Source organism: Rana temporaria, chromosome 2 (genome assembly GCF_905171775.1).
Source record: "Rana temporaria chromosome 2, aRanTem1.1, whole genome shotgun sequence".
NCBI lineage: Eukaryota > Metazoa > Chordata > Amphibia > Anura > Ranidae > Rana > Rana temporaria.
In genome coordinates this window covers 220894291-220921424 of record NC_053490.1, presented here as the reverse complement: position 1 = coordinate 220921424, position 27134 = coordinate 220894291, and the positions used below count along the sequence as shown (strand labels likewise).

Here is a 27134-nt window from a genome sequence, read left to right as displayed (position 1 = left end):
TGTACTAACCATGAGATCAAAATCCGCGCGGAATTCCCTCCGCGGTGACGTGTCGCGCCGTCGCCGCGATGATGACGCGGCGACGTGCGCGATGCTGTAATATAAGGACTTCCACGCATGCGTCGAATCATTACGACGCATGCGAGGTATGGATTCGGACGGATTGATCCGGTGAGTCTGTACAGACCAGCGGATTAATCCGCTGGACTGGATTCCAGCGGATCGATTTCTTAGCATGCTAAGAAATTTTGACCTGCTGGAAATCCATCGGCCCGAAAAATATCCGCGGATAAATATCCGCTGGATCGTACACACCAGCGGATCTATCCGCTGAAAGTGATCCGCGGATAAATTCCAGCGGATAGATCCTCTCGTGTGTACGGGAAGACCTGAAAGTTTTATTTGTTACTTGCTTTCCTAATAAAATTGTATTTGAAGCATCTTTTAAATAATCATAATTTTTTTTATGCTATAGGTTGGTTACGTTTTTGATAAATGGTGTAACTAGTTTGGCGACCTAAATCAAGTAACATATCAAAAAGCCTTTTCCCTACCCTCATCAATTGTTTATATATAGAATGCAGAAAATATAAAATCCTCAGATGCAGAAATGTGTATTTTACTGCTGCTAACTACATTGTGGAGACCTATCTCTCTGTAACCCATCTCTAAACACGTACTAATGGGGGGTTATTTGCAAAAGGCAAATCCACTTTGCACTATAAGTTCAGTCGCTGTACATCTGAGGGGGACATGCAAGGAAAAGAAAAAAACAGCATTTTTGCCTGCACATGATTGGGTGATAAAATCAACCCCCTGGTCTGGTCATCCCACGTGTATAAAGCCCTGTACACACGATCGGTTTGTCCAATGAAAACAGACTGATGGACTGTTTTCATTGGATAAACCGATCGCGTGTGGGCCCCATCGGTTTGTTTTCCATCGGTGAAAAAAAATAGAACATGTTTTAAATTTTTCCTATGGATAAAAAAACAATAGAAAAATCTGATCGTCTGTGTTGAAGTCCATCGGTCCAAAAACCACGCATGCTCAGAATCAAGTCGATGCTCAGAAGCATTGAACTTAATTTTTCTCAGCATGTCATAATGTTTTACGTCACTGCGTTTTGGCACGGTCGGATTTTTGACTGATGGTGTGTAGGCAAGACTGATGAAAGTCAGCTTCATCGGATATCAGACGAAAAAATCCATCGGATTAGATTCCATCAGATATCCGATCTTGTGTACAGGGCTTTACTCATTCTTGGGAAGAGTTGACCATAATTCCCTATTTTGCATGAGAAAGGATCTGGCTGAATTGAGATGGGTTGCCATAGGATATATAGACTGCTTGACTGTGGGTGGGTCCAGGCAGTTAGAAAATATGCTTGGCTACATCTAAAGCCCATATAATAATATTCAATTGGCTGCAAGTCATCAAGGAGGGGGTGGAAAACTTTCCATTCCACTTCAATTGAAGGAGGAACCAAGTGGTATGTTTTTTAACCTGTTACATGTTAACTGATCAGTGTTTTTTTCCCATGGCAGGCATTGGAACAGCGCATTATCCTCCCGGTGGTTCAGCAAAAACATTGGGCACCAGCCCTACTTCTCCCTTCCAACATGCACACAAAGGTGAGAGACCTGCATTTTCATGCCATATTCTGCAGATTAGAGGGAGCATTACCCAATAGGTGCCACCCATTTCCTAATCCTTCATTGAATCCCACCTACATGTTGAGTTTGAAAAGCAGCAATAGCGGAAAGGGTCTTAAAAAAAGTATAATAATGAGGCAGGATGGGGGGCCCCCATCTCTGAGGGTTTTTCAGCCAGCTTTGGGAGGTGTATTTTCACCTATAGCAAGAGCATTATTAAGTCAAAGCTGCAGAGCTAGTTTTTATCTGGTTATATATTATATTGGTAAAGGTGAACAAACCCTTTAAACAGGTCTAATGATTAGGTATTTTGGTATAAATGCATAAAGGCCTTCCGGGACCACCACACTGTAAGCTGCTAGGATAAATATATATATTTTTTAAATAACCATTTCCAATGTCTTTAAGTCATTGGTGGACCTTTCTTTAGTACTTTAATGGCATTTAGTCAGCTGCATTATATCTGTATTTCTCATGTATCAGTAATTTATTTGTGTATCCAAAGCCAAAACCTTTTTAATCTTGGATACAGTAAGGAGATGTTGAAACCCCTTTTCGATTATTATTGCGGTTTGGATCCTGCTGGGGAGATACACTCTCTCTATTTGTCCTGGCAACCATTGTTACTAGGACAGAAAGGTATGGGAAATGGGAGGTGAAATGTAATCTTCCAATAGGGGCGCCTGTTTTGGTGACAGCTGTCTAAGAGGGGGATTTCCCCCACTCTGGAGAGATTTCCTTCTATTTCCTGTTGTGTTTCTAGGGCAAGTAGTAAAGGGATATATCCCAAAAGGGAATACAGTAAACAAAAACACTAACAGGGGCTTCTATCCTTCCTCTACTGTATCCAATAAATACAAGTTTTTGCTTTAGATAAACTTAATGAGATAAGCTCAGATTCACCTAAGCACTTACAAAGCACTGATGAGCAATGCAATGCAGTACTTTAGTGGATCAAAAACCAAGGTGTGTTATTGTGCTTGCCCATGCGATTTTATGTTTTCGCTGTATCCAGTCTCCACAAAAATGGTGCCATAATGGTGCCAGAAGCGATTCAGTTCGCATGCGCCGCGCTTTATAATTTTTTCATTCATTCATTCATTTATTCATACTGCAAGTAATGCTGCCAAGCATCAGCGATAATGTTTTGTGCATGAGCCTTTAATAAATATTAAAATATCTTAAAATATGTACAATGTTTATGTGATAGTAACATGATCTCTTTTCTTAGTGGACGTTCCTGGTCAAGGACACCTGGCCACAGCTTTAATTATAGCCATGTCTACGATATTTATCATGGCCATTGCAATTGTTCTTATCATCATGTTCTATATTGTCAAGACCAAACCAACTAGAGGTAAAGACTGCATGATTTTTGATAAATGATAAAGTGTTGCCCAAAACTCTAATTAAGAAGGTACTGCAAAACCCTTAGATGAAAAATACAAGTTGATCAATGTATATACAAAAAAAGGAAATAATTTAATTTAGAATTCAGACATTTTTTTTTAGATCATGAATATGCATTTTTTTCCAATGCCAAATTGGAGTCTGCATATAACACAAAATAATTTTCTGCCGCAAGATAGCCGGCTACTGTGAAGCCAGGCTACGGATCCTTGAACCCAAGAAACTGCACCTTTCGAACCTTGCCTAGTCCTTACATGTACAGCAAAACTCCAATAGAATGAAACTGCTTTGTTCTCTTGTTGAACCCTAGGTTTATTGTAGAAAAAGATATGCACAGGTTATCCAAACATCAACAAAGAACCTTGATGTTTTTCGTACAGTGCTTAATCATATAGGTTGACAATTAGGCATGTGTGAAACACATCAAGGTTCCTTGTTGACGTATGTTTACCTGTGCATACCCTTTTCTACAATAAACCTATGGTTGAGGAAGAGTATGAAGCAGTTTCATTGTATTGAGGTTTTGGTGCACACTATTTTTGTTATGTTTAATAACTATGCTCTACTGTAGACTTATTTTTTTAAACCATTATATAGATACAATTAATTGGGCACTGAAAAATGCTTTATTGTATTAATATTGCATATCTCTCTAATTAAATCTGGGACTTGCCTGTCTATAAAAAATAGAGATGACTAAAGCTTTTCTAGACCTCGTCAGATACTCCTTAGACATCAAAGTGCATTTCATTTAGCACATACATTAAGGGCTAAACAGGACCATCTGGAACATACTGTCCTAGTTTTACGTATACAATGTTGAGCATTACAGCATCCACCAATTACTTTTTAGTTCAGATAGCAGTGAATGCTCACTTTATAAGAAACTGTAGAAATGTCTTGGAATATGAAATACTCTTAAAGATCTGACCACCCAAAACTACATTTTTGTATATCGATAGATAATGGAGAGATGAAGTACCCACTAGCTTTTTAGAGCTGCTTCAGCTGTGAGGTCTTCACAAAGATCCAAAAGGCCAGCACTCAAATAAATCCTATCAATGTTTATTGTAACATGGCAGGGTAAAATGGAAACTTTTATGTTGATGGGTTTTGGTCACTCCTGTCTTTAGTCATAACGAGATGGAAAAATGTCCATCTCCTTTTACACAACAACCTCTAACTCCAGGTAGGGTATAATAAAAGAATGTGACCAGAATAGCTTAACACACAAAGGAGAAGGAACAACAAAACAGGCTTCCTCTAGGGTGTTTCCCCCCCTTATGTTTAGATTTTCTTTCTCTTCTCTGCATTTACTTTCCTTCTGCAATCTCCAGTTCCTCAACGTTTCACGTCTTCCTCTACAACCTTTCCTTGGCCTGCTAATATCTTTTCTGCATTATGCTTTGCCTTTATACATGTTAGGCCCCGTACACACGACCAAGTTTCTCGGCAGAATTCAGCCAGAAACTCGATCGGAGCTGTATTCTGCCGAGAAACCCGGTCGTGTGTACACTTTTGGCCGAGGAAACCGACGAGGAACTCGTCGAGCCAAATAGAGAACATGTTCTCTATTTCCTCGTTAGTCAATGAGGAAACTTGGCTCGCCGAGATCCTCGGTGGCTTCACAAGGAACTCGATGAGCAAAACTATGCATTTTGCCCGTCGAGTTTCTCGGACGTGTGTACGGGGCCTCATAGCACTTTTCTCCTCATCGGTTTTCTCTATATGTTCTCTGCATATTTCTCCATCTGCTAATCTTTATGCATGATATTGTCTAGTTCTTAATGCGTCACTTCTTTATTTGTTCTTATTATCCATAGTCTACCCTCATACACTCCATAGTGTATTTATCTTTCGTTTTTTTCTTATGCACTCGTGGTAAACCAAATTTCAAATTTGTAAGGTGCAGTTGGTCTGGTTACATCTGTAAAAGGTTTCATCTTCAAAGTCATGAAAACGATATTTTATTATAATATCGAGTGCACTACAAATTAAAATGTTCTGCTCTCATTCCAGCTTTAATTTCCTTCTTACTTTGTTTTTCTCTGCATTGATAGACCTATGTATAGAGAATAATTCAATTTAAAAAAATCCAAATGTCCTTTTGTCCCTGGACTCCTTATCAAACCTTTTTAGAAGCCCAATTTTAGTTTAACTTCTTTATTTCTCTCAGGGATTTTTTTCAGTGGGAATGAGGGGGAACGCAGCTCCGGCACCTCCAGCACTGAATGCATGTAATGGCAAGGGGTGCTGGGATGTAAGATCTACTGTTGATGAAGGGTCATGCTTATGGGAGATCTGTTGTTGCTGTCAGGGGTCTATCGTTGTTAAGGTGGTATTTTGTTGCGGGGATCCATTGCTGCAGGGTATTTTACTGCGTTTCCTGTTATCATTAACAAATTCCATATAATTTACTTAGCACCATAAAATTATACTTCTGTATTCTCTAAAAGGCACAGTACTGGTAGGTGGGTAGGGGGTGGAACCAAGTGACGATGCTCAGAGGTGGGTAGGGGTGGAACCAAGTGACGATGCTCGGAGGTGGGTAGGGGGTGGAACCAAGCGACTGTGCTCGGGGGTGGGTAGAGGGCGGGGAACAGGTGTGACTCGGAAGGGGGGAGTACCTGCTCTTTTTCTCTGAGAAAAAAACCCTGATTTTCTTATTAACTAAACAAATGTATTGCTCGATGTTGTACATGACAACTGTACTGGACATGAGAAAATCATGGTAACGTCTTACAAGTACTTCAAGCAGCTCCCTATTACAATACTTACTTGTGGGATGTGATCTAATTGGTGACTAACATGTAATTGCCTTTCAGCATGCTGCACTATCCATGCAAAGAATGTGGAAGCTCAAGTCTCTAACCAGGAGGAGAAAAAAGATGTCCCAGGTTAGCATGGATATAAATGACATAAAGCCAAATGTTGGAATAACATGTATTTTTGCCAAATACAATGTTACAATAAACAGGGAAATTTAACAACTTAATTCGATAGCTCCCTGCCCCCAACATGTGATACTTTTGCATATAGTATGCTTTGGCGAGTGCCTCAGTGGCAATCATGGCTAAAGCTGGCCATAGATGGATCCCTTCACCCATACAAGTGAGGTGGATGGAGGAATTCTCCCCGCTGTGTTAGTGTATTCTGACAGCGGGGACTCCTTTGCTGTTAGAATACACTGATCAGCACTGTGACCAACTGGCTGCATGTGCTGATTGAATGAAAATTTTCCAACATTCGCATTCTAGAGAAGCTGATTGTTAGATCAAATTCTATGGCTACAGATGGATCGAAATTTGACTGGTCCCATCTATGGCCAGCTTAAGGAACTTCCCTGTAACATGGTGACCATGGTGGTCCATAGTCATATGTTACTTTTGACCAGGCCAAGCTGGGGCTTTTTCGCTTGGCTTTTGTAGAGTGATAAAGGAGACCAGGAAAGGTAACTATCGGCATAGGCTGCGAGAGTAGATTTTTACATAAAGCTTAATAAATTGCAGCTCACTCATCCTTGGTGGCTGTATTTAGCTTTTGTTTTAGTTCTTTTGTTTTCACTTAGTGATCCTGCCAGTCAGTGCCGATTCACATCTATACAGCTTCAAAGTCACGTGATTTTGACAGTTGACATCCTGCACGACTTAATTGCAGTTTGTTTGCGACTTCATTAACAAAGGTCAATGCGAATCGGGATGAAGTCACCCCAAAGGAGTGCACAAACCTTTTTCTAAGTCACTGTGACTTGAGTCGCACTGATTAGAATGGTTCCATTGCAGTTAATGGGGTACAACTTGTCATGTGACTTAGAAATCTCAAATATCAGTCGTGGCAGTGTGAATTTCACAAATTCGAACTGGGCAAGTATGATAAGACTGCTTGAGACAACACTGCAAAATGCACAGCAACTTACAAGCCTATTGAATTTTTGTCTGGCCAAACAGATTATTGTTTGCACTTATTGAACAGATAAAACAGAATGCTTCCAATATAATTGACAGACCAAAATGGTGCAAATCAGAGAAGTTTAGTGTTAGGGTTTACATGAACTTTAAATTAAAGTGGTTTTAAAGTCAAAAAGGTTTCTTACCTTAGTGCTAGTTCACACCAGACGCAGTTCCGTTCAGTTTTGTGTAAATTTTTTCTGCACAAAACACATGCAAAGTGTTTTCCATGTATTCCAATGGCTCTAGTTCACACCATGCAGTCAATTTCCGGTCAGTTTCTGCACCAGAAACTGACCAGAAACTGACTACATGGTGTGAACTAGAGCCATTGGAATACATGGAAAACACTGTGCATGCATTTTACACCAGTTCCGTTCAATTCTGTGCACATTTTTTCTGCAATACATTTTTTCCATGTATTCCAATGGCTTTAGTTGTCTCTAGTTCACACCATGCAGTCAGTTTCTGGTGCTAAAACTGAAAACACTGTGCATGCATTTTGTGTAGATTAAAAGCACACGGAACTGTGTCTGGTGTGAACTGGTCCTTAGTGCAGAAAAAATGCGCACGAAATGAAACGGAACTGCGTCTGGTGTGAACTGGCCCTCAATGCATTTTATGAATTAGGACAGGAAGCCTTCCAGTTGCCGTTCCTCCCTCCCTCCCCACAAATATCTATCCATCCTGCCATTTGCCCCTCTGCAGTTCTTCTCTCCCCTCTCTTAGGCTGGATTCACACCTATGCATTTTTAGTGCTTTTTGCATTTTGCAGTTTTGCACTACAGAATGTGTTCCATAGGAAACCATGTTAAATGGACTGTAGTGCAAACCTGCAAAATGCAAAAAGCACCAAAACTGCATAGATGTGAATCCAGCCTAAGATCTCTCAAGATTGGCTGAGAGCAGCTGCTCCTCTCAATCAAATCATGTAAGGAGGGATCAGGCGTGGGGCAGAGCTGCCCTGTGTGTGTCTATCGATACACACAGAACAGCCCAGCTCAGGATTGCACCTGCACATGTGCCCCAATAGGAAGCTCCTTCCTGTGGTGGTGCACTGAAAAAAGGAGGAGCTAAAGGCGCCGTCAGCAAACCCCAGAATAGGAGTACAGGGGCTGCTCTGTGCAACAAAAAAAAAAAAAATTAAAACTGCTTTAAACTGTTACTTTGCTCATAAGGAGAAGGTTCACATTAAAGGGATAACCCCCACCCAAAATTTTAGGACTCATTCAACCATGTGGCTATTTTTGCTACTCTTCTGAAAAGCGATCCACCGTGGATATGCCCTAAAACACATAAATACATTTGTTGCTACCTTGTCTGTCAGTCTCCATATTTCTATTTACTTTTTTGTAATCTAATCCGATGTTTTAAAAAAAAAGTCTAATCAGCAGAGGTTTGGCAGAGAATGTGATTAACCCTGAGTCTATGTAGCTTTCTTCTGAGGTTTCACAAAAAACTCTTCATTAAGACATACATGCATGCTGATTTCCTTCCACTTACGTGGCAACAGCAGCGCAAAAATAAACATTTGCATTATTATAAAATATTGCAAACCAGATAATCTATCATCTACAGTGACAGAAACAAAGTAAGCCCTAAAATTCAAAACCTACACAAAAAAACACTGACTTTTCTTGTAAATAATATTGTAATATTGGACAAATTTATTTTGCTGGTTGACCTTTTTCTTCACGGCTATCTTTTTTAAAAGAAGAATGACTTATTTTACAGGTGAAAGTGTTGTCATCTACCCTGAAAAGGACGAATTTGAACAACTTTCAGAAAAGCAAACAAAGACAGAGAAGAGGTAAACTGCAAATAACAGATCATGTTTCCGTGTTATTTTGTATTGTTTTCTCCTGACCCTCTGTGCTTTCAGCATTTATTTTAAAAGGTACAATAAATATATACAGCAGCTGATAAAAGTAAGTACACCCCTCACATTTTTGTAAATATTTTGATAAATCTTTTCATCTGACAACACTGAAGAAATGACACTTTGCTACAATGTAAAGTAGTGATTGTACAGCTTGTATAACAGTGTAAATGTGCTGTCCCCTCAAACACACAGCCATTAATGTCTAAACCACTGGCAACAAAAGTGAGTACACCCCTAAGTGAAAATGTCCAAATTTGGCCCAAAGTGTCAATATTTTGTGTGGCCACCATTATTTTCCAGCACTGCCTTAAACCTCTTGGGCATGGTGTTCACCAGAGCTTCACAGGTTGCCACTGGAGTCCTCTTCCACTACTCCATGATGACATCACGGTGGATGTTAGAGACTTTGCTCTCCTCCACCTTCTGTTTGAGGATGCCCCACAGATGCTCAATAGGGTTTAGGTCTGGCGACATGCTTGGCCAGTCCATCACCTTTACCCTCAGCTTCTTTAGCAAGGCAGTGGTCATCTTGGAGGTGTGTTTGGGGTCGTTATCATGTTGGAATACTGCCCTGCTGCCCAGTCTCCGAAGGGAGGGGATCATGCTCTGCTTCAGTATGTCACAGTACATGTTGGCATTCATGGTTCCCTCAATGAACTGTAGCTCCCCAGTGCCGTCAGCACTCAGCCCCAGACCATGACACTCCCACCACCATGCTTGACTGTAGGCAAGACACACTTGTCTTTGTACTCCTCACATGGTTGCTGCCACACACACTTGACACCATCTGAACCAAATAAATTTATCTTGGTCTCATTAGACCACAGGACATGGTTCCAGTATTCCATGTCCTTAGTCTGCTTGTCTTCAACAAACTGTTTGCAGGCTTTCTTGTGCATAATTTTTAGAAGAGGCTTCCTTCTGGGACAACAGCCATGCAGACAAATTTGATGCAGTGTATAGCATATGGTCTGAACACTGACAGGCTGACCCCCACCCCTTCAACCTCTGCAGCAATGCTGGCAGCACTCATACGTCTAATTCCAAAAAACAATCTCTGGCAATGACACTGAGCATGTACACTCAACTTCTTTGGTCGACCATGGAGAGGCCTATTCTGAGTGGAACCTGTCCTGTTTAATCGCTGTATGGTCTTGGCCACCGTGCTGCAGCTCAGTTTCAGGGTCTTGACAATCTTCTTATAGCCTAAGCCATCTTTATGTAGAGCAACAATTCTTTTACTCAGGTCCTCAGAGACTTCTTTGCCATGAGGTGCCATGTTGAACTTCCAGTGATCAATTTGAGAGAGTGAGAGCGATAATACAAAATTTAACACACCTGAGACCTTGTAACACTAACAAGTCACATGACACCGGAGAGGGGAAAGGGCTAATTGGGCCCAATTTGGACATTTTCACTTAGGGGTGTAGTCACTTTTGTGGCCAGCGGTCTAGACATTAATGGCTGTGTGTTGAGTTATTTTGAGGGGACAGCAAATTTACACTGTTATACAAGCTGTACACTCACTACTATACACTGTAGCAAAGTGTCATTTCTTCAGTGTTGTCACATTAAAAGGTATAATAAAATATTTACAAAAAATGTGAGGGGTGTACTCACTTTTGTGATATACTGTATATAATATATATATATATATATATATACACACACACACACACATATACACACACACACACACACACACACATATATACACACATACATAAGCACACAAATATACGCAGATTTACTTGTTTACTCACACATTCACACACAATTTTTTTTACTAATGTACAAATTTGAGTAGAACAAAGAAATATTTAAACAATATTATTCCGAGTACACTTATGTGTGTTCTGATTCCTCCTGTATTAAATTGTATTGTAACTGTACTGTCTGCCCTCATGTTGTAAAGCACTGCGCACACTGTTGGCACTATATAAATCCTGTATAATAATAAAAAATGTGTACCGTATATATTGTAATAATTGGTGTTGTTTTATCCTTTCCTAGTGAAAATGATGCTTCCTCTGAGAATGAACATCTTCTGAGCCGCAGTATGGACAGTGACGAAGAAGCAGCTCTTGACAAAATGGGAACGCCTGATCTCTGCCTCCTATCATTAGTTCACCTGGCAAGAGACAAATCAACTACAAACAAACTGACTGGGGTAAGATACCATTTGCTTTATGGGTCCCACTTACAAAATCTCTACAAGCACAATATTTTTACCTCTTAGCTACAAACAGCCATGTATTATGCTGCTGTTTACTTTCAATTTCTAAGGAGTACATGTCCTATTGTCCCATGGTAACTTGCTGCCTGCAAGCAGTGATTCCTGTACTGATCTCACCTCCTGAAACTCTTCCTCTCAACACCTCTGTAGTTCAGAAGGCAAGCTCTGTAAAATCTATGACACACCAGTGCCTACTCGCAGGGCATAATGGAAACGCGTGACAGAGTTCAAGGTGGTAAAGGTGTGGGGATCTTCACAAAAGTAAGTGTACAAACTTCCAGATCATTCAGATTAATAGGAGTAGGCTAGAAATAATTGAAATACAATGTGAAAATTAATATATCATTTTAGATTTTGACCATAGATACAGTTTATTTTTTTAGCTCAGACATTAAAGGGGGGGGGGGGGTTCTGCGGGAATGTGTTTTTTTTTTTATCGTTCTTGGGCTCTTACCTTACTCAATCTGCTACCCTCGTGAGCCATTCTTCTAGCCGCCAGGATCGTCATTGTCCAGGAAAGGATATTTTATAAAAAAGATAGATGGACGTCTCCATCTTAATTGTGGGCACTCTAAAGCCCTCCTGGATTTGCTTCCAGGATACGGTGACTTGAAATGGCGGAATTGTATCCGCCCTCGTCACATGACCGGCTGGAAGAGTCATGTGACGTGCAGAAATCACGCGAGACCACGTGTGCTGGGTTATAGAGAATGATCTCCTGGGCAGCGTCACGCTGTGCTCCCAGGAATCATTGCGGCGATCGCAGCCAAAGCGTCACGCCCACTCCCGCGGGACTCAAATCAGGAAGTGCCTGGTGAAGATGACAGAAATAAGGTATGGAAGCATTTTTAATGATTTTGGACAGCGAACTGTTATAACATCCAGTCAGCCCTTGTGTTTAAGGCTAACTTGTAAAATTGGGTGAACCTCCACTTTAACTGTGACAATGATGTTTCTTTTTAGAATAGTACAGCCTTGTAGAACTGTGCAACAATAATATGAGTTATCATTTTCTGTCACTTCCCATTTACTAGAAATCCATAGATCACTGTAAGTGTCATAGATTTCATAGAGCCTGCCTTCTATACTACAGAGGTGCTAAGAGGAGGAGTGTCAGGAGGTGGAGTCCAGGATTCACAGGTTGCAGGCAACAAGGTACCATGGGATATGTAGTCCTTAGAAATTGAAAGTAAAAAAACAGAGGAAAAGCTGCAAATCATGCATAGAATCCAGTAAGTTGTGGAAAGAGATGTCCAGCAGCAATCACAACATGAAATTATATTTTTCATGTAAGCTTACAGTATATTGGATTGTCAAAAATTACTATTGTTTGTGTTGCTATTACAATATTGATGTTGTAAAAAGAAAGTGTATGCTGTGACGATAGAACTGCTTCATACATTTTGTCTTATTTATGCCCACTGTAAACAGTTGCATTGTTGGCACTAAGCTTAACCCAGAAGTATCCCAACCACTGACTTGTAAACTATTTCGCCTAATTGAATTTAAGTGTTATTACCGCGAATATCCAGAATAGAACAATCCTCCTTGTTGATACATCACAACTGGAAATTGCCCAAACCCATAACACTCAAAACCCTGCACAGATGCCTGTCTTGTTTTCCTAAGCAGAGTAAATTCTTATTGTAACAATTAGTTACTTGTACTGAACATTTGAAATGGTATTGCTACCAAACCTTGCATGAGAAAGAAGACAGTGTTTAATGCTTAATTATTGGCCCTCAAATTGTTTTCGTAGGTTCCTTATTGCATAACTTCAGAACAAAAACATTGCAGATGGCACATAAAAGTACATATGAATTGCTCTGGTATTGGCCTCCAGTGTGTTTCAAAGACAGAAACACATAAGATAATGTTGCACTTTATTCCTATTTGTTTACAGCAGCCGTTCTCAACCTTTTTATGCTCAAGGAACACCACGTCCACTAGTAGATATTTGCTTGTCCGAGAAAATGTTTCCATTATGCTCCTTTAAGAGCTTAAAGTAAGATTGTATTTCTGAATGAGAAAAGGTTGGCACTGAAAGTGAGGACCAGGATGGAATTGTTCGTTACCAATTTAGATAAGCATTACAGCTCATTAGTTAAACTATGGGTAAAATATAGTATGTGATATCCATGAACAGATGCAAGCTGTCAAATCTAGCCCCTCTTCGTTCACCACCACAGAAAAAAACATGTGGCCAGGCCACAAGCAACACAGAGTTATTTCCCTGCATACTAATGATATTTAAGGAGAACTTCACTGGTACAATTGAACTTTCTACTCTACTAAAAAATGTATTGCCGAGTGTATTAAATCTGTCACACACAGCAGTTTAACCACTTCAGCCACAGAAGGATTTGCCCCCTTAATGACCGGGCCATTTTTTGCGATACGGCACTGCGTCTCTTTAACTGACAATTGCGTGGTCGTACAACACTGTACCCAAACAAGTTTTACATCCTTTTTTTCTTTCGGTGGTATTTGATTACTTCTTGCGGCTTTTATTTTTTGCACTATAAACAAAAATAGAGCGACAATTTTTACTTTTTGCTATAATAAATATCCTCAAAATATTTAAAAAAAATGTATTCAATCAGTTTAGGCCGATATATATTCTTCTATATATATTTGGTAAAAAAATAAATCACAATAAGAGCATATTGATTGGTTTGCGCAAAAGTTATAGCGCCTACAAAATAGGGGATAGATTTAGGCCTTTTTTTTTTTTTGTACTAGTAATGGCGGCGATTTTTATCGGGACTGCGACATTGCGGCAGGCAGACAGATCAGACACTTTTTTGGGACCATTGACATTTACACAGCAATCAGTGCTATAAAAAAAACACTGATTGCTGTATAAATGACACTGGCAGAGAAAGGGTTAACACTAGGGGGCGATCAAGGGTTTAAATGTGTTCCCTTCTAGGTGTTGCTAACTATGGGAAAATCTGACTTACTGAAGGAGGAGACCGATCGCTATTCCTAATCTTTAGGAGCAGACGATCTGTCTCTTCTCACCTTTACACACACATATCCCCGTTCTAGCTCTTGTGCTCATGGCATCGTGATCACCGGCCACGTGCATCGGGTCCCCTGCCGCGCAGCTAGCACGTGCATGCTAAGGCTCTTAAAAGGAGCCGACGTACCTGTACGGCGGTTCGCGCAGGGCTGCCAACCTGCTACAGTATATGTACGTGATCTTAAGGGCACCTTTATGATAATTAAAGCATTAAAAACACACCTGCACTATTTTGACAATTTAGAACACCGCTACACATAAGCAGGGGAGTCAAACTCAATTTCATTGCGGGACCACATCAGAATTATGGTTGCCCTCAAATGGCCAGTTGTATCTGTAAGACTAGACGTTCAAAGCAGTCTCTCAACTCCAGTCCTCAAGGCGCCCCAACAGGTCATGTTTTCAGGCTTTCTATTATTTTGCACATTTGATTTGATCAGTTTCACTGCCTTAGTAATTACCACAGTCGTTTCATCTGAGGGGTGTGTAGCCAGCCTTAAAGTGTATGTTACCCCAACATTTTATAGTTCTGTTATGTGTCTTGTACAATGTACTTGTAATAAAAGTATCCAGTTTTCTTTGCATTGCTTCCTTTGTATGAAATACCTAGTGGTGCTTCCAGTCCCCCTGCTTTCCTATTTGAAATTGACCATACCAGGGCATGGAAGCACATCCATCCAAGCATGGTCAGTTTTTTTCTTTGCATTTGTATCTGGGAGCACAACACCCACTTTAAGTTACTTATACTGAAAAACAAATTACAATATAAGTCCTAATTATTAATGTGTAACTTTATAAATGTAGATAGTTTTGGATTTTGGGAGAACCAATGATTATGAAAAACATACAGTCTAGGTCATTCCATTTATGAAAATATTTTATTTTTCCTCAGATTCAAAGTCGAAGGAAAAAAATATTAGATCTCTATGCAAATGTGTGCAATGTTGCAGAAGGTGAGTATTCAAAGTATAAAGTACCGTGAATTTAAAGCTAAGTTGAAGTCACAGAAATAGATATTCAGGCAGTTAAACAATGTGTTAACCTCCATGTTCATAGTTCTACCTCATTTTTCCTGTTACAGCAGATGTACCGTGTGTCTAAGTATGATTGCTCTGTCCAATAGGCACCAAAGTTTGATCATGCCACCCAGTGCATTTTATAATTTAACTGACCCGGTCAGAAAACTCCTCTCTTCCTTAGCACCAATTGTCTCAATGAGAACTTTTCTGATGAGAGGAGTGGCTATTACTCATCTTTGCCAGCATGGAGCACTGGAGTGGGATTGTAGGAAGTACTTTCCTAAAAGAGTAAAAGGCATTTTCGAACAGAGAGCCCTTACAAAAGATATAAGGCCCTGTACACACGACCGAGTTTCTCGGCAGAATTCAGCCAGAAACTCGATCGGAGCTGGATTCTACCGAGAAACTCGGTCGTGTGTACACTTTTCAGCGAGGAAGCCGACGAGGAACTCGTCGGGCCAAATAGAGAACATGTTCTCTATTTCCTCGTTGTTCAATGAGGAAAGTCGGCCCGCCGAGATCCTCGGCGGCTTCAACACTGAACTCGACGAGGAACTCGATGTGTTTGGCACGTCGAGTTCCTCGGACGTGTGTACGGGGCCTCAGAGTACAAGGCTAGAAAGAGAAAAGGTGAGAGATTTCAGTTAAGCTTAGGAATCCTCAACTGTTAGCCCGTATTTTGCCTTTTTTTTTTTACTTAACTGCCAAAAAAAAATCCTTTGCAAGGACAAAAACAATACCGTATTTATCAGCGTATAACGCGCACCCTAATTTTAGGAGGGAAATTTAAGGAAAAATACATTTTAAATAAAGAACTTTGAACGGTCTCCGAGGGAAGAGGAGGAGCGAGTGCCACTGAATTAGACCACAAGTGATATATAAACAAAATGCTTGAGTATTCTTTTCCTGGAGGAACAGCATGAACTATCTACTGTATGTATAATAAAGTCCATGTAATAAGGAGACCTTGTCCATTTAGGATAAAGCCCACACCCCGAACACCTTATATTGTCTTTCACAGCACCCCCTCACTGCTCCGGAAACACTGACCTTGGAAACACTGCCATCATTGCAGCCTCGTCAGTGTCAGATCCCTGCTGTCTCCGAGGGAAGAGGAGGATTGAGTGCCACTGAATTACAGAGCCGCGATCTTCTGTGTACTGGGCGCTCCGTCACGCACAGCCACGCCTCCTGGCCCTGCTCATATGATAGACAGTTGCCCAAGGCCCGTGGCTGTGAGTGACGGAGCGCCTGGTACACAGTAGATCACAGCTCTGTAATTCAGCGGCACTCGTTCCTCCTCTTCCCTCGGAGACGACAGGGATCTGCGTATAAGCGCACCCGTGATTTCCCCCCTATTTTCAGGGGAAAAAGGTGCCGATAAATACAGTATATAATTTCAAACAATATGAGCAGCTATGGAGTGACAAAGATCAAAGCCATTTGACATTGTTGAACAGTGATGCTTTTTATACCTACAGTGAGGGGGAAAAGTATTTGATCCCCTGCTGATTTTGTACCCACTGACAAAGAAAGGATCAGTCTATCATTTTAATGGCAGGTTTATGTTAACACAAAGAGACAGAATAACAACAAAAAAATCCAGAAAAACGCATTTCAAAAAAGTTATAAATTGATTTGCATTTTAATGAGTGAAAAGTATTGGACCCCTTTGCAAAACATGGTTTAGTACTTGGTGGCAAAACCCTTGTTGGCAATCGCAGAGGACAGATGTTTCTTGTAGTTGGCCACCAGGTTTGCACACATCTCAGGAGGGATTTTGTTCCACTCTTTGCAGATCCTCTCCAAGTCATTAAGGTTTTGAGGCTGACATTTGGTAACTTGAACCTTAAGCTTCCTCCACATATTTTCTATGGGATTAAGATCTGGAGTCTGGCTAGGCCACTCCAGGACCTTAATGTGCTTCTTCTTGAACCACTCCTGTGTTGCCTTGGCCGTATGTTTTGGGTCATTGTCATGCTGGAATACTCATCCATGACCCATTTTCAATGCCCTGGCTGAGGGAAAAAGGTTTTCACCCAAGATTTGATGGTACATGGGCCCTGTCCATCGTCACTTGTGGTGAAGTTGTCCTGTCTCTTAGCAGAAAAACACCCCAAAGTATAATGTTACCACCTCCATGTTTGACGGTAGGGATGGTGTTCTTGGAATCATAGGCAGCATTCCTCCTCCTCCAAACACAGCGACTTGAGTTGATGCCAAAGAGCTAAATTTTGGTCTCATCTGACCACAACACTGTCACCCAGTTCTCCTGAATCATTCAGACGGGCCGTGGCATGTGCTGTCTTGAGCAGGGGGACCTTGCGGGCATTGCAGGATTTCAGTCCTTCACAGTGTAGTGTATTACCAATTGTTTTCTTGGTGACTATGGTCCTAGCTGCCTTGAAATCATTGACAAGTTTCTTCTGTGTAATTCTGGGTCGATACCTCACTGTTCTCATTATCATTGAAACGCCACAAGGTTGAGATCCTGTATATCGAGGAAGATTACAAGTTATTTTGTGTTTCTTCCATTTGCAAATAATTGCACAACCTGTTGTCACCCTCTCACCAAGCTGCTTGGCGATAGTCCTGTAGCCTATTCCAGCCTTGTGTAGGTCTACAATCTTGTCCCTGACATCCTTGGACAGCTCTTTGGTCTTGGCCATGGTGAAGAGATTGGAATCGGATTGATTGCTTCTGTGCACAGGTGTCTTTTATACAGGTAACAAGCTGAGATTAGGAGCACTCCCTTTAAGATAGTACTCCTAATCTCATATGGTTACCTGTATAGAAGACATCTGGGAGCCAGAAATCTTGCTGATTGATAGGGGATCAAATACTTATTTCGCTCATTAAAATGCAAATCAATTTGTATATTTTTTTTAAATGTGTTTTTCTGGATATTTTGGTTGTTATTCTGCCTCTCAATGTTAAAATAAACCTACCATTAAAATTATAGACTGATTATTTCTTTGTCAGTGGCCAAACGTACAAAATCAGCAGGACATCAAATACTTGTCTCCCTCACTGTATTGTGTGAATATAATTAAACCTTTGAGGAAACTAGCTGGCCATCATTCAGGTCAAATAATCAGGATTTACTAGTCCCATGGTCAAGTGCACATGATGGTTTACTCATCAGTTTTTATTTTAGATTTGATCAGGGAAGTTTATTTGCATTTGTAAGTATTTGCTATTCATTGGGCCATATGTGTTTGTCTTTTCTTCTAATTCTAAACCCAGATCACAATTCTGATTAGAAATTCATTTTTTAATGTGAGAACCATATGGTCTCTGTCCTACTCCATTTTGAGTACACCCCTTGTGCTGCAGTTCAGTTTCAGGGTCTTGGCAATCTTCTTATAGCCTAGGTCAGTGATGGCGAACCTTGGCACCCCAGATGTTTTGGAACTACATTTCCCATGATGCTCATGCACTCTGCAGTATAGTTGAGCATCATGGGAATTGTAGTTAAAAAACATCTGGGGTGCCAAGGTTCGCCATCACTGGCCTAGGTCATGTAGAGCAACAGTTCTTTTTTTTTTTAAGATCCTCAGAGATTTCTTTGCCATGAGGTGCCATGTTGAACTTCCAGTGGCCATTATGAGAGAGTAACGATAACACCAAATTTAAAACACCTGCTCCCCAGTAACACCTGAGACCTTGTAACACAATTAACATGACACTGGGTAGGGAAAATGGCTAATTGGGCCCAATTTGGACATTTTCACTTAGGGTTGTACTCACTTTTGTTGCCAGTGGTTTAGACATTAATGGCTGTGTGTTGAGTTATTTTGAGGAGACCGCAAATGTACACTGTTATACAAGCTGTACACTCACTACTTTACATTGTAGCAAAGTGTCATTTTTTCAGTGTTGTCACATGAAAATATATAATAAAATATTTACAGAAAAACTGTTAAACTTATTATTACATTTTTTTTAGGTTTAAGCCCAACAGAACTTCCTTTTGATTGCTTAGAAAAGACAAGCAGGATGCTTAGCTCAACTTACAATACAGAAAAAGCAATAGTGAAAACATGGCGTCACCTTGCCGAAAGTTTTGGCCTAAAAAGGGATGAAATTGGAGGAATGACAGATGGACTTCAGCTTTTTGATCGGATTAGTACTGCAGGGTACAGCATCCCAGACCTGTTAACCAAATTAGTACAAATTGAAAGACTAGACGCTGTGGAGTCCCTTTGTGCGGATATTGTGGAGTGGGCACAATCTACACCAGTAGTCACAACACCTACAGTGCCAAACACAGAAGATGTATGAATTGCAGTGAAACATATATCTTAATACCTGGACTATGTGCCTTTCCTTTTGGATAAGCTACAGTGCACATATCTGACTGGACACTGCGGATCAAAACAGTGCAAGAAAACTATGATATGTAGCATCAAGAAGGATTAGAAGACTTTTAGAAGTATTTTATAGGAAAGCAACAGCCTTTTCTAATGGTGAACCACACACAAGGATAATGGCTCATTAAGTACTGTTACATACCACTGTTCATTGCATACCTTTTGTATGTGAACCTGTGACCGGAAGGGCTACTTCCTCTCTGAATTATCAACGTTTACTGGTTATCTATGGGATACAGACAGTTTAATACAAACTAACGTATTCTTCTGCAATACATATTTCAGTAATGAAAAAAAACGTGTGAAAATTACTTTTTGTTCTATTAACTACAAATATCTAATGAAAAATATGTTGTGGTGCAACCCAATTCAGGAGTATCCAAAGGACATCTGAAGACAGCACTCGGTACATTCCAAAAATTATTTATTTCTACCTTTTTTAACCTTCCTACAATAGATGACTGCCAGGATCTGAAGGTAGCAAACAGTTTCTTGGCAAAAACTTAAAAGAAAAAAGAAAAAAAAATAGCCCTAGTGCATATATATATATGTCTGATATTGCAACACTTGGAGGGCAGAGCAATAGATTCATTTTAACAAAAGCCCTTTCGGCCTCACATACATTTCCTTTCTCCACTCTGTAGCCTCCAAATCACAGCATGGAGCATAACATTGCCACAGTGTATATATATGCCTTACAGTGCAGTCCACGCAGGACAAAGCAGTAGGATTCACTTTAACACCAGCCCTTTCAGCCTCACATGCCTTTCCTTGCTCAACTGAATCTTCATGAATCCACTGGTAATAAATAGAGGGAGTCCCAAGTAGCTTGCAAAGCATGACATGAAGCATACAGAGGGGGCCGAGGACTCCCTTCTTCCCCACTCCTTATGACAGCACTGAGTTTCTGAATAGCCAATTACCATGCACTAATGCTGAGCATTAAAACACATGTGCGCCTGTACCCACAAGTACTGAGTATTGTTCATTACTTATGGCAGCTGAATGGAGTAGAGGAGAAGCAAAAGGGAAAGCGAGTATAACCCATAATCGAGGATGCCATTAAAGTTAATGATTTAAACAGACTTAAGCCTCGTACACACGATCAGATTTCCGTCAGACAAATCCATGGAATTTTGCCTGAAGGGTGTTGACCGTGAACTTGTTTTGCATACAGATGGCAAAACTCTCTCAGCCAACAAACAGAAGCTACGTGTTTTTTCTGCTCTTTAGCGCCACCCTTTGGGAAATTTCTGCTAATGTTGTGCTATAGTTAGCATTGCTTCTGAGCATGCGTGTTTGTACTTTGGATTTTTTTCCGATGGACTTGTGTACACACAATCGGATAATTTGAAGGCACACATTTGTGGTCAGAAAATTTGAAAGCATGCTATCCAACATTTGTTGTTGGAAAATCCAACAACAATTGTCCGATGGAGCATACAAACGGATTTTCGGACAAGACCCTGCCATCACACATTTGTTGTTGGAAAATCCAATCGTGTGTACGAAGTTTTAGCGTCTCACTAAAAGTGTTTTGTGAAGTGAAAAAGAAATGCGTTTCCTTGGACCTGTATACAAATTACAGTAACATTTCTTGAATGTACAAAACAATATTTTAAATATTAACTGTCTCATCTTAGGTTGATAAATATGATCACGAAAGGTTTTATACTATGATTAAAACACACAGGGCAGGTTTTCACAAAATGGGGTTCAGGATGCATGTGCTGTGCACAGTAAAAGCTCATTGTGTAGTGCATAAACTTTCATCCTAATCTCTAAACTGCATTATTTTATTTTATTATTAATGTCCTCCTAGTTTAGGCTTAGGATATCTAGTTTATGCTACACATTTAGCATTCTTGCGCAAAGAAAAGTCAGTGCAGATTTAACCCATTAATGTTTAACTCATGAATGTCGACAAAGGCATCCTTTTTGTGTCATGTTCTAATGACCTTAGAAAGCAGCAAATCTTCATTTAGCAATAACCTTTCCATTAAGGACTGCAGTTCAGTAAATTTTTAATCTACATAAAAAATGAACAGTACTTCCACGTATTCCAGTGGCCATAGTTCAAACCAATGCAGTGAGTTCTAGTGCTGCCAACAAAAGTTGCATTTTCCTGTATGGAACGCTTCTGCAATATGGCAAAACACATCAAAAATGTGCTGGAAAGCACATGTTCTGAACTGGGATGAAAAAAAAGGTGGGGGGAAAATTTGCCAGAACGCATAAGAATACTTCAAAAACATGCATGCAGAAATGCATCCGAAAAAACAGAAATTGTAGTGCAAATCGATCCCAACAGTAGCAGTTGCAGGTTCTGTACAACATGCTGGAATGAAGGACAAGTTCAGTGAGGAGAATATGAACGAAATGTTGTAAAGGGGGACAAAAAAAATTCAGCTATAGCTGACCATCAGCACATTTTTGGTTACAAGCTAGCTTAAAAAGGTGAGGCCCCCCAAACCTCATATTTTAAGTTGCACAGATATGTTGGCCATACTCTAATGATATCAACCTTCAATAAACTTTTCTTTCCAGGTCTAGATAACAGAAGGGTCAGCTGAGACCAAGCTTAACACTGAAGTGTTTCACCCAAAAAGGGCTTACTCATAGATTATTAAACCCTGATTGGGCCTTTTTTGGCTGAAACATGTTAGAGTAAGGCTTGGTCTGGGCTGACTCTCAGGTGATCTAGTGCTGGAATAATAAATCTTCCATTGGAGTGCAGCTGACTTGTTTGTTCATTCAATGTGTGAAGCACTGACAAGCTCCATCGGCCTATACCTGAAACTACTGAGATGGGCGCATTGTGAGCTTTTGAGTTGCAGTTCCTTTTGGTACCCCAATATTTTAGGTTGTTTTTGTCTCTGAAAGGTTTAAAACACACCCATGCTTCTTGCATATCTTGGGGACTTGGGTAAAGGAATCACACCCAGGGTCCTTACTAATCTTGGGGATCATAGGGAATGTAGCAAAAGGAGAGAGACTTTCCTGCTGCTCAGAATGCATGAGATTCCAAAGTGTGTGTGTGTGTGTGTGCGTGTGTATGTGTGTGTGTGTGCGCGTGTGTACATGTGTGTGTGTGTGTGTAATCAAATTCTTCTCAATATACAAGGGTTCTTCAAAATGTTTCCACACTTTAATTTATTTTATTAAGAATTTCAAAAACAAAATTACATCATTCGTATTAAAGGGGTTGTAAAGTTAAATGTTTTTTCACCTTAATGTATCCTATGCATTAAGGTGAAAAAACACCCATCGGTACTGCCTCCCCCCCCCCGAACCCCCGTTTTACTTACCTCACCCCTCGAAAGTCCTGCGCGCATCCCCGTGTACCTCTTCGGTTCCCAGCCTAGCCGTTGATTGGCTAGGCTTGACGGATTGATAGCAACGCAGCCATTGGCTGGCGCTGCTGTCAATCACATCCGATGACACCGCGCGCCAGGGGCAGGGCCAAGTGATACAGTCGGCGGCTATGCCCGCCGATGTATCACGGGAGTGCGCCCGCAAAAGCTTTCCACCATGCAAGCTCGCTCGCATGGAGGTGGAAAGCTCTTGCGAGAAGGAGCTGAGACAGCCACCGAGGGACTCCAGAAGACAGGGTTCGGGGACACTCGAGCTGCACAGTGGAGGTAAGTATAACATGTTTGTTATTTTACAAAAAAAAAATGTTTTACTTTAGTGTTCCTTTAAACTGAAATGGCTGGCTTGCCAGACTAGTAAAATGACAATCTCAGACACAACCAATTATTACTCCTCCTGGCCTGTTTCCAAAAAAAATATAAAAGTGCTGAAAGTTTTTGAAGACACCTTGTACATGAATGTGTGGGAAAAGCAACAATTTGGTATCTGCACAATTTCATAAGTGAACTCTGCAAGATAGCCAATTACGAAAGCATATGCAGTTAGGCTGCTTTCACACTGGGGCAGTGGCAGTGTTGTTTTTTACGGAGGTATTCGGCTGCTCGCAGTGTGCTTTTTACCGAAATGGGGTTCCAAACCACCCATAAAGCGCTGCTGCAGTGACGCTTCGCCGGCGGTTCAGCCGCGCTGCCCATTTATTTCAATGGGCAGGAGCACCGCTCAAAAGATGCTGCTTGCAGGAGTTTTTTTAACCAGCACATCGACTCAGTGTGAAAGCCCTCAGGCTTTTACACTGAGACTGCAGGGGAGTCGTTTTCAGGCGCTATTTTTAGCCCAAGAGCACCTGAAAAAGGCCCCAGTGTGAAAGGGATCTAAGACAATGCAAAGAGCAATGCTAGTGTGCAAGGTATAGTAATGCACTGCAACCAATCAGAATCAGATCACTGAAAGATGACTGGTGATGGTGAGTTGTTGCTATGTATTACTGTATAGGAGTATGACAGCTCGTAGACTATTTACTGATATGGACATATGAATTTGACAGATAATTATCACATCTTTTGGAAGGATGGGATTAAAATGTAGTGAGCAATTACCTGGCTGTGGAAATGTTGCATTCACCAATTAAAATCCTGATCCCTTATATGCATCAATAATATAATGAACCCTAATGGCATTTCACGAGTACTAGAGCATAGAATTGTTTATGTTTTAATTTTGTATATATAAGTTATTATATTGTATGCTTGTGACTTTACAATTCCTAATAAAAAAAGTACCAAAAAATTTTTGGAAGTTACTTTTGCACATATTATTTAGAGGTGGGCAACCGGAATTTGATTTGACAAGTGCATGGTCAATTCTGATTAAAATGAATTTAACTAAAATCCTTAAAATCTATAGCAGCACATTCTGTTATTATTAGGCAATGTTTCATCAGTGAGCACATTGCACGTTATTGTTAGTATATTTATTTGTAATATTGGTAAGCGCCCCAACACCCCCCATTCATCACATTCTGTTATTAGATTCTGGTCATTCTAATACCAATAGGCAAACTACTGTCAAAAAAGGCATCGGAAGTTAGGTGCAGCCATAGGAGACACTGCAAAAAGAAAAAAAACTGTATAGCCAGAAGAGGGGTTCTTTGCAAGTCTTTGGGGGCAACATTGAAAAACAAAAAAAAAACGCTTTTGTGTTACAGAACAGTGTGATCTTCACAGTTTCAGGGACATTGTACACTGGCATAAAATATCGCAAAAGCAGACTAACCTGATTCATTTATGTTTAATAGCAATAGAATTTTAGTACTCCCCATAAAATCTTTTTCTCAAAGTTCATTTAGGGACACAAATTAATGAAGAAAAAGTAATCAAGGGTTATAATGCTACCTTCAAGAAAAATGGACGCTAGGCACATAAAAACTAAAGGCCAGCCCCCTAGAGTCTACAACTTCATCAAATCTGCTTAGTTAGCCGTGTCTATCAATGGACTCCAAGAAAAGGATTTTACATTAACCACTTCCATACCGGGCACTTACGCACCTTCCTGCCCAAGCCAATTTTCAGCTTTCAGCACTGTCGCACTTTGAATGACAATTGCGCGGTCATGCTCCACTGTACCCAAACAATTTTTTTATCATTTTGTTCTCACAAATAGAGCTTTCTTTTGGTGGTATTTGATCATCTCTGCGGTTTTTATTTTTTGCGCTATAAACAAAAGAAGAGCGACAATTTAAAAAAAAACACAATATTTTTTAACTTTTTTATTTAATAAATATCACAATTTTTTTTAAAAAAACATTTTTTTTCCTCAGTTTAGGCCGAGGTGTAGCGTCTACAAAATAGGTGATAGATTTATGGCATTTTTATTTTATTAATTTTTTTACTAGTATTGGCGACGATTTGTGATTTTTTTACTGTCACCGTGACATTGCGGCGAACACATCGGACACTTTTGACACGTTTTTGGCACCATTCACATTTATACAGCGATTAATGCTATAAATATGCATTGATTACTGTGTAAATGTGACTGGAAGGGAAGGGGTTAACCACTAGGCGGCGAGGAAGGGGTTAATATGTTCCCTAAGATGTGTTATAACTGTAGGGGGGAGGGGACTCACAAGGGGAGGAGACCGATGTGTGTTCCTCTGTACTGGGAACACACATTGGTCTCCTCACCGCTGACAGGAGGTGGATCTGTGTGTTTACACACAGATCTACACTCCTGCCGTGATTACCGACAATCGCGGGCACCCGGCGGCAATCGCGGCCGCCGGGCACCCGCGCCGGGTCACGAGCGTCGCCGCGGGCGCGCGCGCCCTAGATCGCCGGGAACGCAGGACGTCATATGAGGTCCACCCGGATCGAGAAGGGGTTCCTGCCGCCGTCATTTCACAATGACGCGGTAGGGATGTGGTTAAGTAAAAAAATACTATTTTGTTAATCATCCACAAAGGAGCACCACAACTTTATAAAGAATAAGCAACTAAGGGATGTCCAAAAAACGGGACAGGCACACCAAAACACAGGTGGACCACTCTAACACAAAAGAAAATCCTAACAAGGGGGAAACAAATGCATTAAACAGACACTCGCAGAGATTTAAAGCTAAAATTGGCATCTGCAGTGGTGCCAAAAAGGAGGTCATCCAGATATTCCACCCCTTAAACTGGGAACATAGTAGGACTAAAACAGGAGCCAGCATCTTAGTGAGCACTCAAGGAATGGCAAGACAATAAACTAGAGATGCTGGGAACCCATAGCAAAGCAAAAGTGATGTGTTGGACTAATGGCAGAATGCTTATATGTGTCTTAAGGCAGCTCCAAAGAGATGCTGTCCCTTGAAGGACATGCACAATAAATGCCCTTTCCGCTGCTTAGTATGTTGGCCAAATAGTTCTTCAACAGGATATTCATATACTATAGACCAGTGATGGCGAACCTTGGCACCCCAGATGTTTTGGAACTACATTTCCCATGATGCTCCCCTACACTGCAGAGTGCATGAGCATCATGGGAAATGTAGTTTGAAAACATCTGGGGTGCCAAGGTTCACCATCACTGCTATAGACAGTGGAGTTTATTTACTAAAGGCAAATCCACTTTGCACTACAAGTGCATTTGGAAGTGAAGTCGCTTTAGATTTAAGGGGGACATGCAAGAAAAAAAAAAAACAGCATTTTTGCTTCTACATGATTGGATGATAAAAAGCTTCCCCTCATTTCAGAGCTCCCCCTTAGATATACAGCGACTGCACTTCCAAACCACATTTGCCTTTAGTAAATTAACTCCAATGAGATGAATGACATCTACTAACATATAAATAACAAATAGCCAAGGGTTGTAGGCATGAGCTCAAAACTGAAAATCAGTTTTAAGGGAAATAAGATCCTGTATTACCACCTTAGTCCAATCCCCTAATGTTTGTCAGAGTAGTATGACAGACAGGGCTGGACTGGGACAAAAATTTGGCCCTGGACTTCATCCAGACTGGCCCACTTTAACAGGTCTCTCCCACAGCGGCCGGACAACTCCCGCCCCCCCCCCCCACAGCCACCCAAGCCCCTCGCCCCCCTTCACTAGCCGTTTTACTTTATTAGAGTAGAACGGCTGGTACTCTTATAGGCAGTACCAGTGGGGAAACTAGACATTATTTCTCCCGGGGCAAAGAATCAGTTTGATGCCCCCCCTTATGGGACAAGATTAGGCA

The 27134-nt window shown here is 40.7% G+C and overlaps 1 protein-coding gene across 7 annotated transcripts in view; it reads left to right on the top strand.

The window, feature by feature from the left end:
* EDAR (ectodysplasin A receptor) overlaps nucleotides 1-19845 on the top strand; it is a 145206-nt gene extending 125361 nt beyond the window's left edge. For all 7 annotated transcript variants that reach the window (XM_040336481.1, XM_040336477.1, XM_040336476.1 and 4 more), the window contains 7 exons: nucleotides 1548-1634; nucleotides 2887-3012; nucleotides 5891-5962; nucleotides 8747-8822; nucleotides 10908-11064; nucleotides 15048-15108; nucleotides 19124-19845. In XM_040336481.1, the coding sequence (XP_040192415.1) occupies nucleotides 1548-1634; nucleotides 2887-3012; nucleotides 5891-5962; nucleotides 8747-8822; nucleotides 10908-11064; nucleotides 15048-15108; nucleotides 19124-19458 (914 nt within the window). In that variant the 3' untranslated portion in view covers nucleotides 19459-19845. The remainder of the gene's footprint in view (nucleotides 1-1547; nucleotides 1635-2886; nucleotides 3013-5890; nucleotides 5963-8746; nucleotides 8823-10907; nucleotides 11065-15047; nucleotides 15109-19123) is intronic.
* The last annotated feature ends 7289 nt before the right edge of the window (nucleotides 19846-27134 follow it).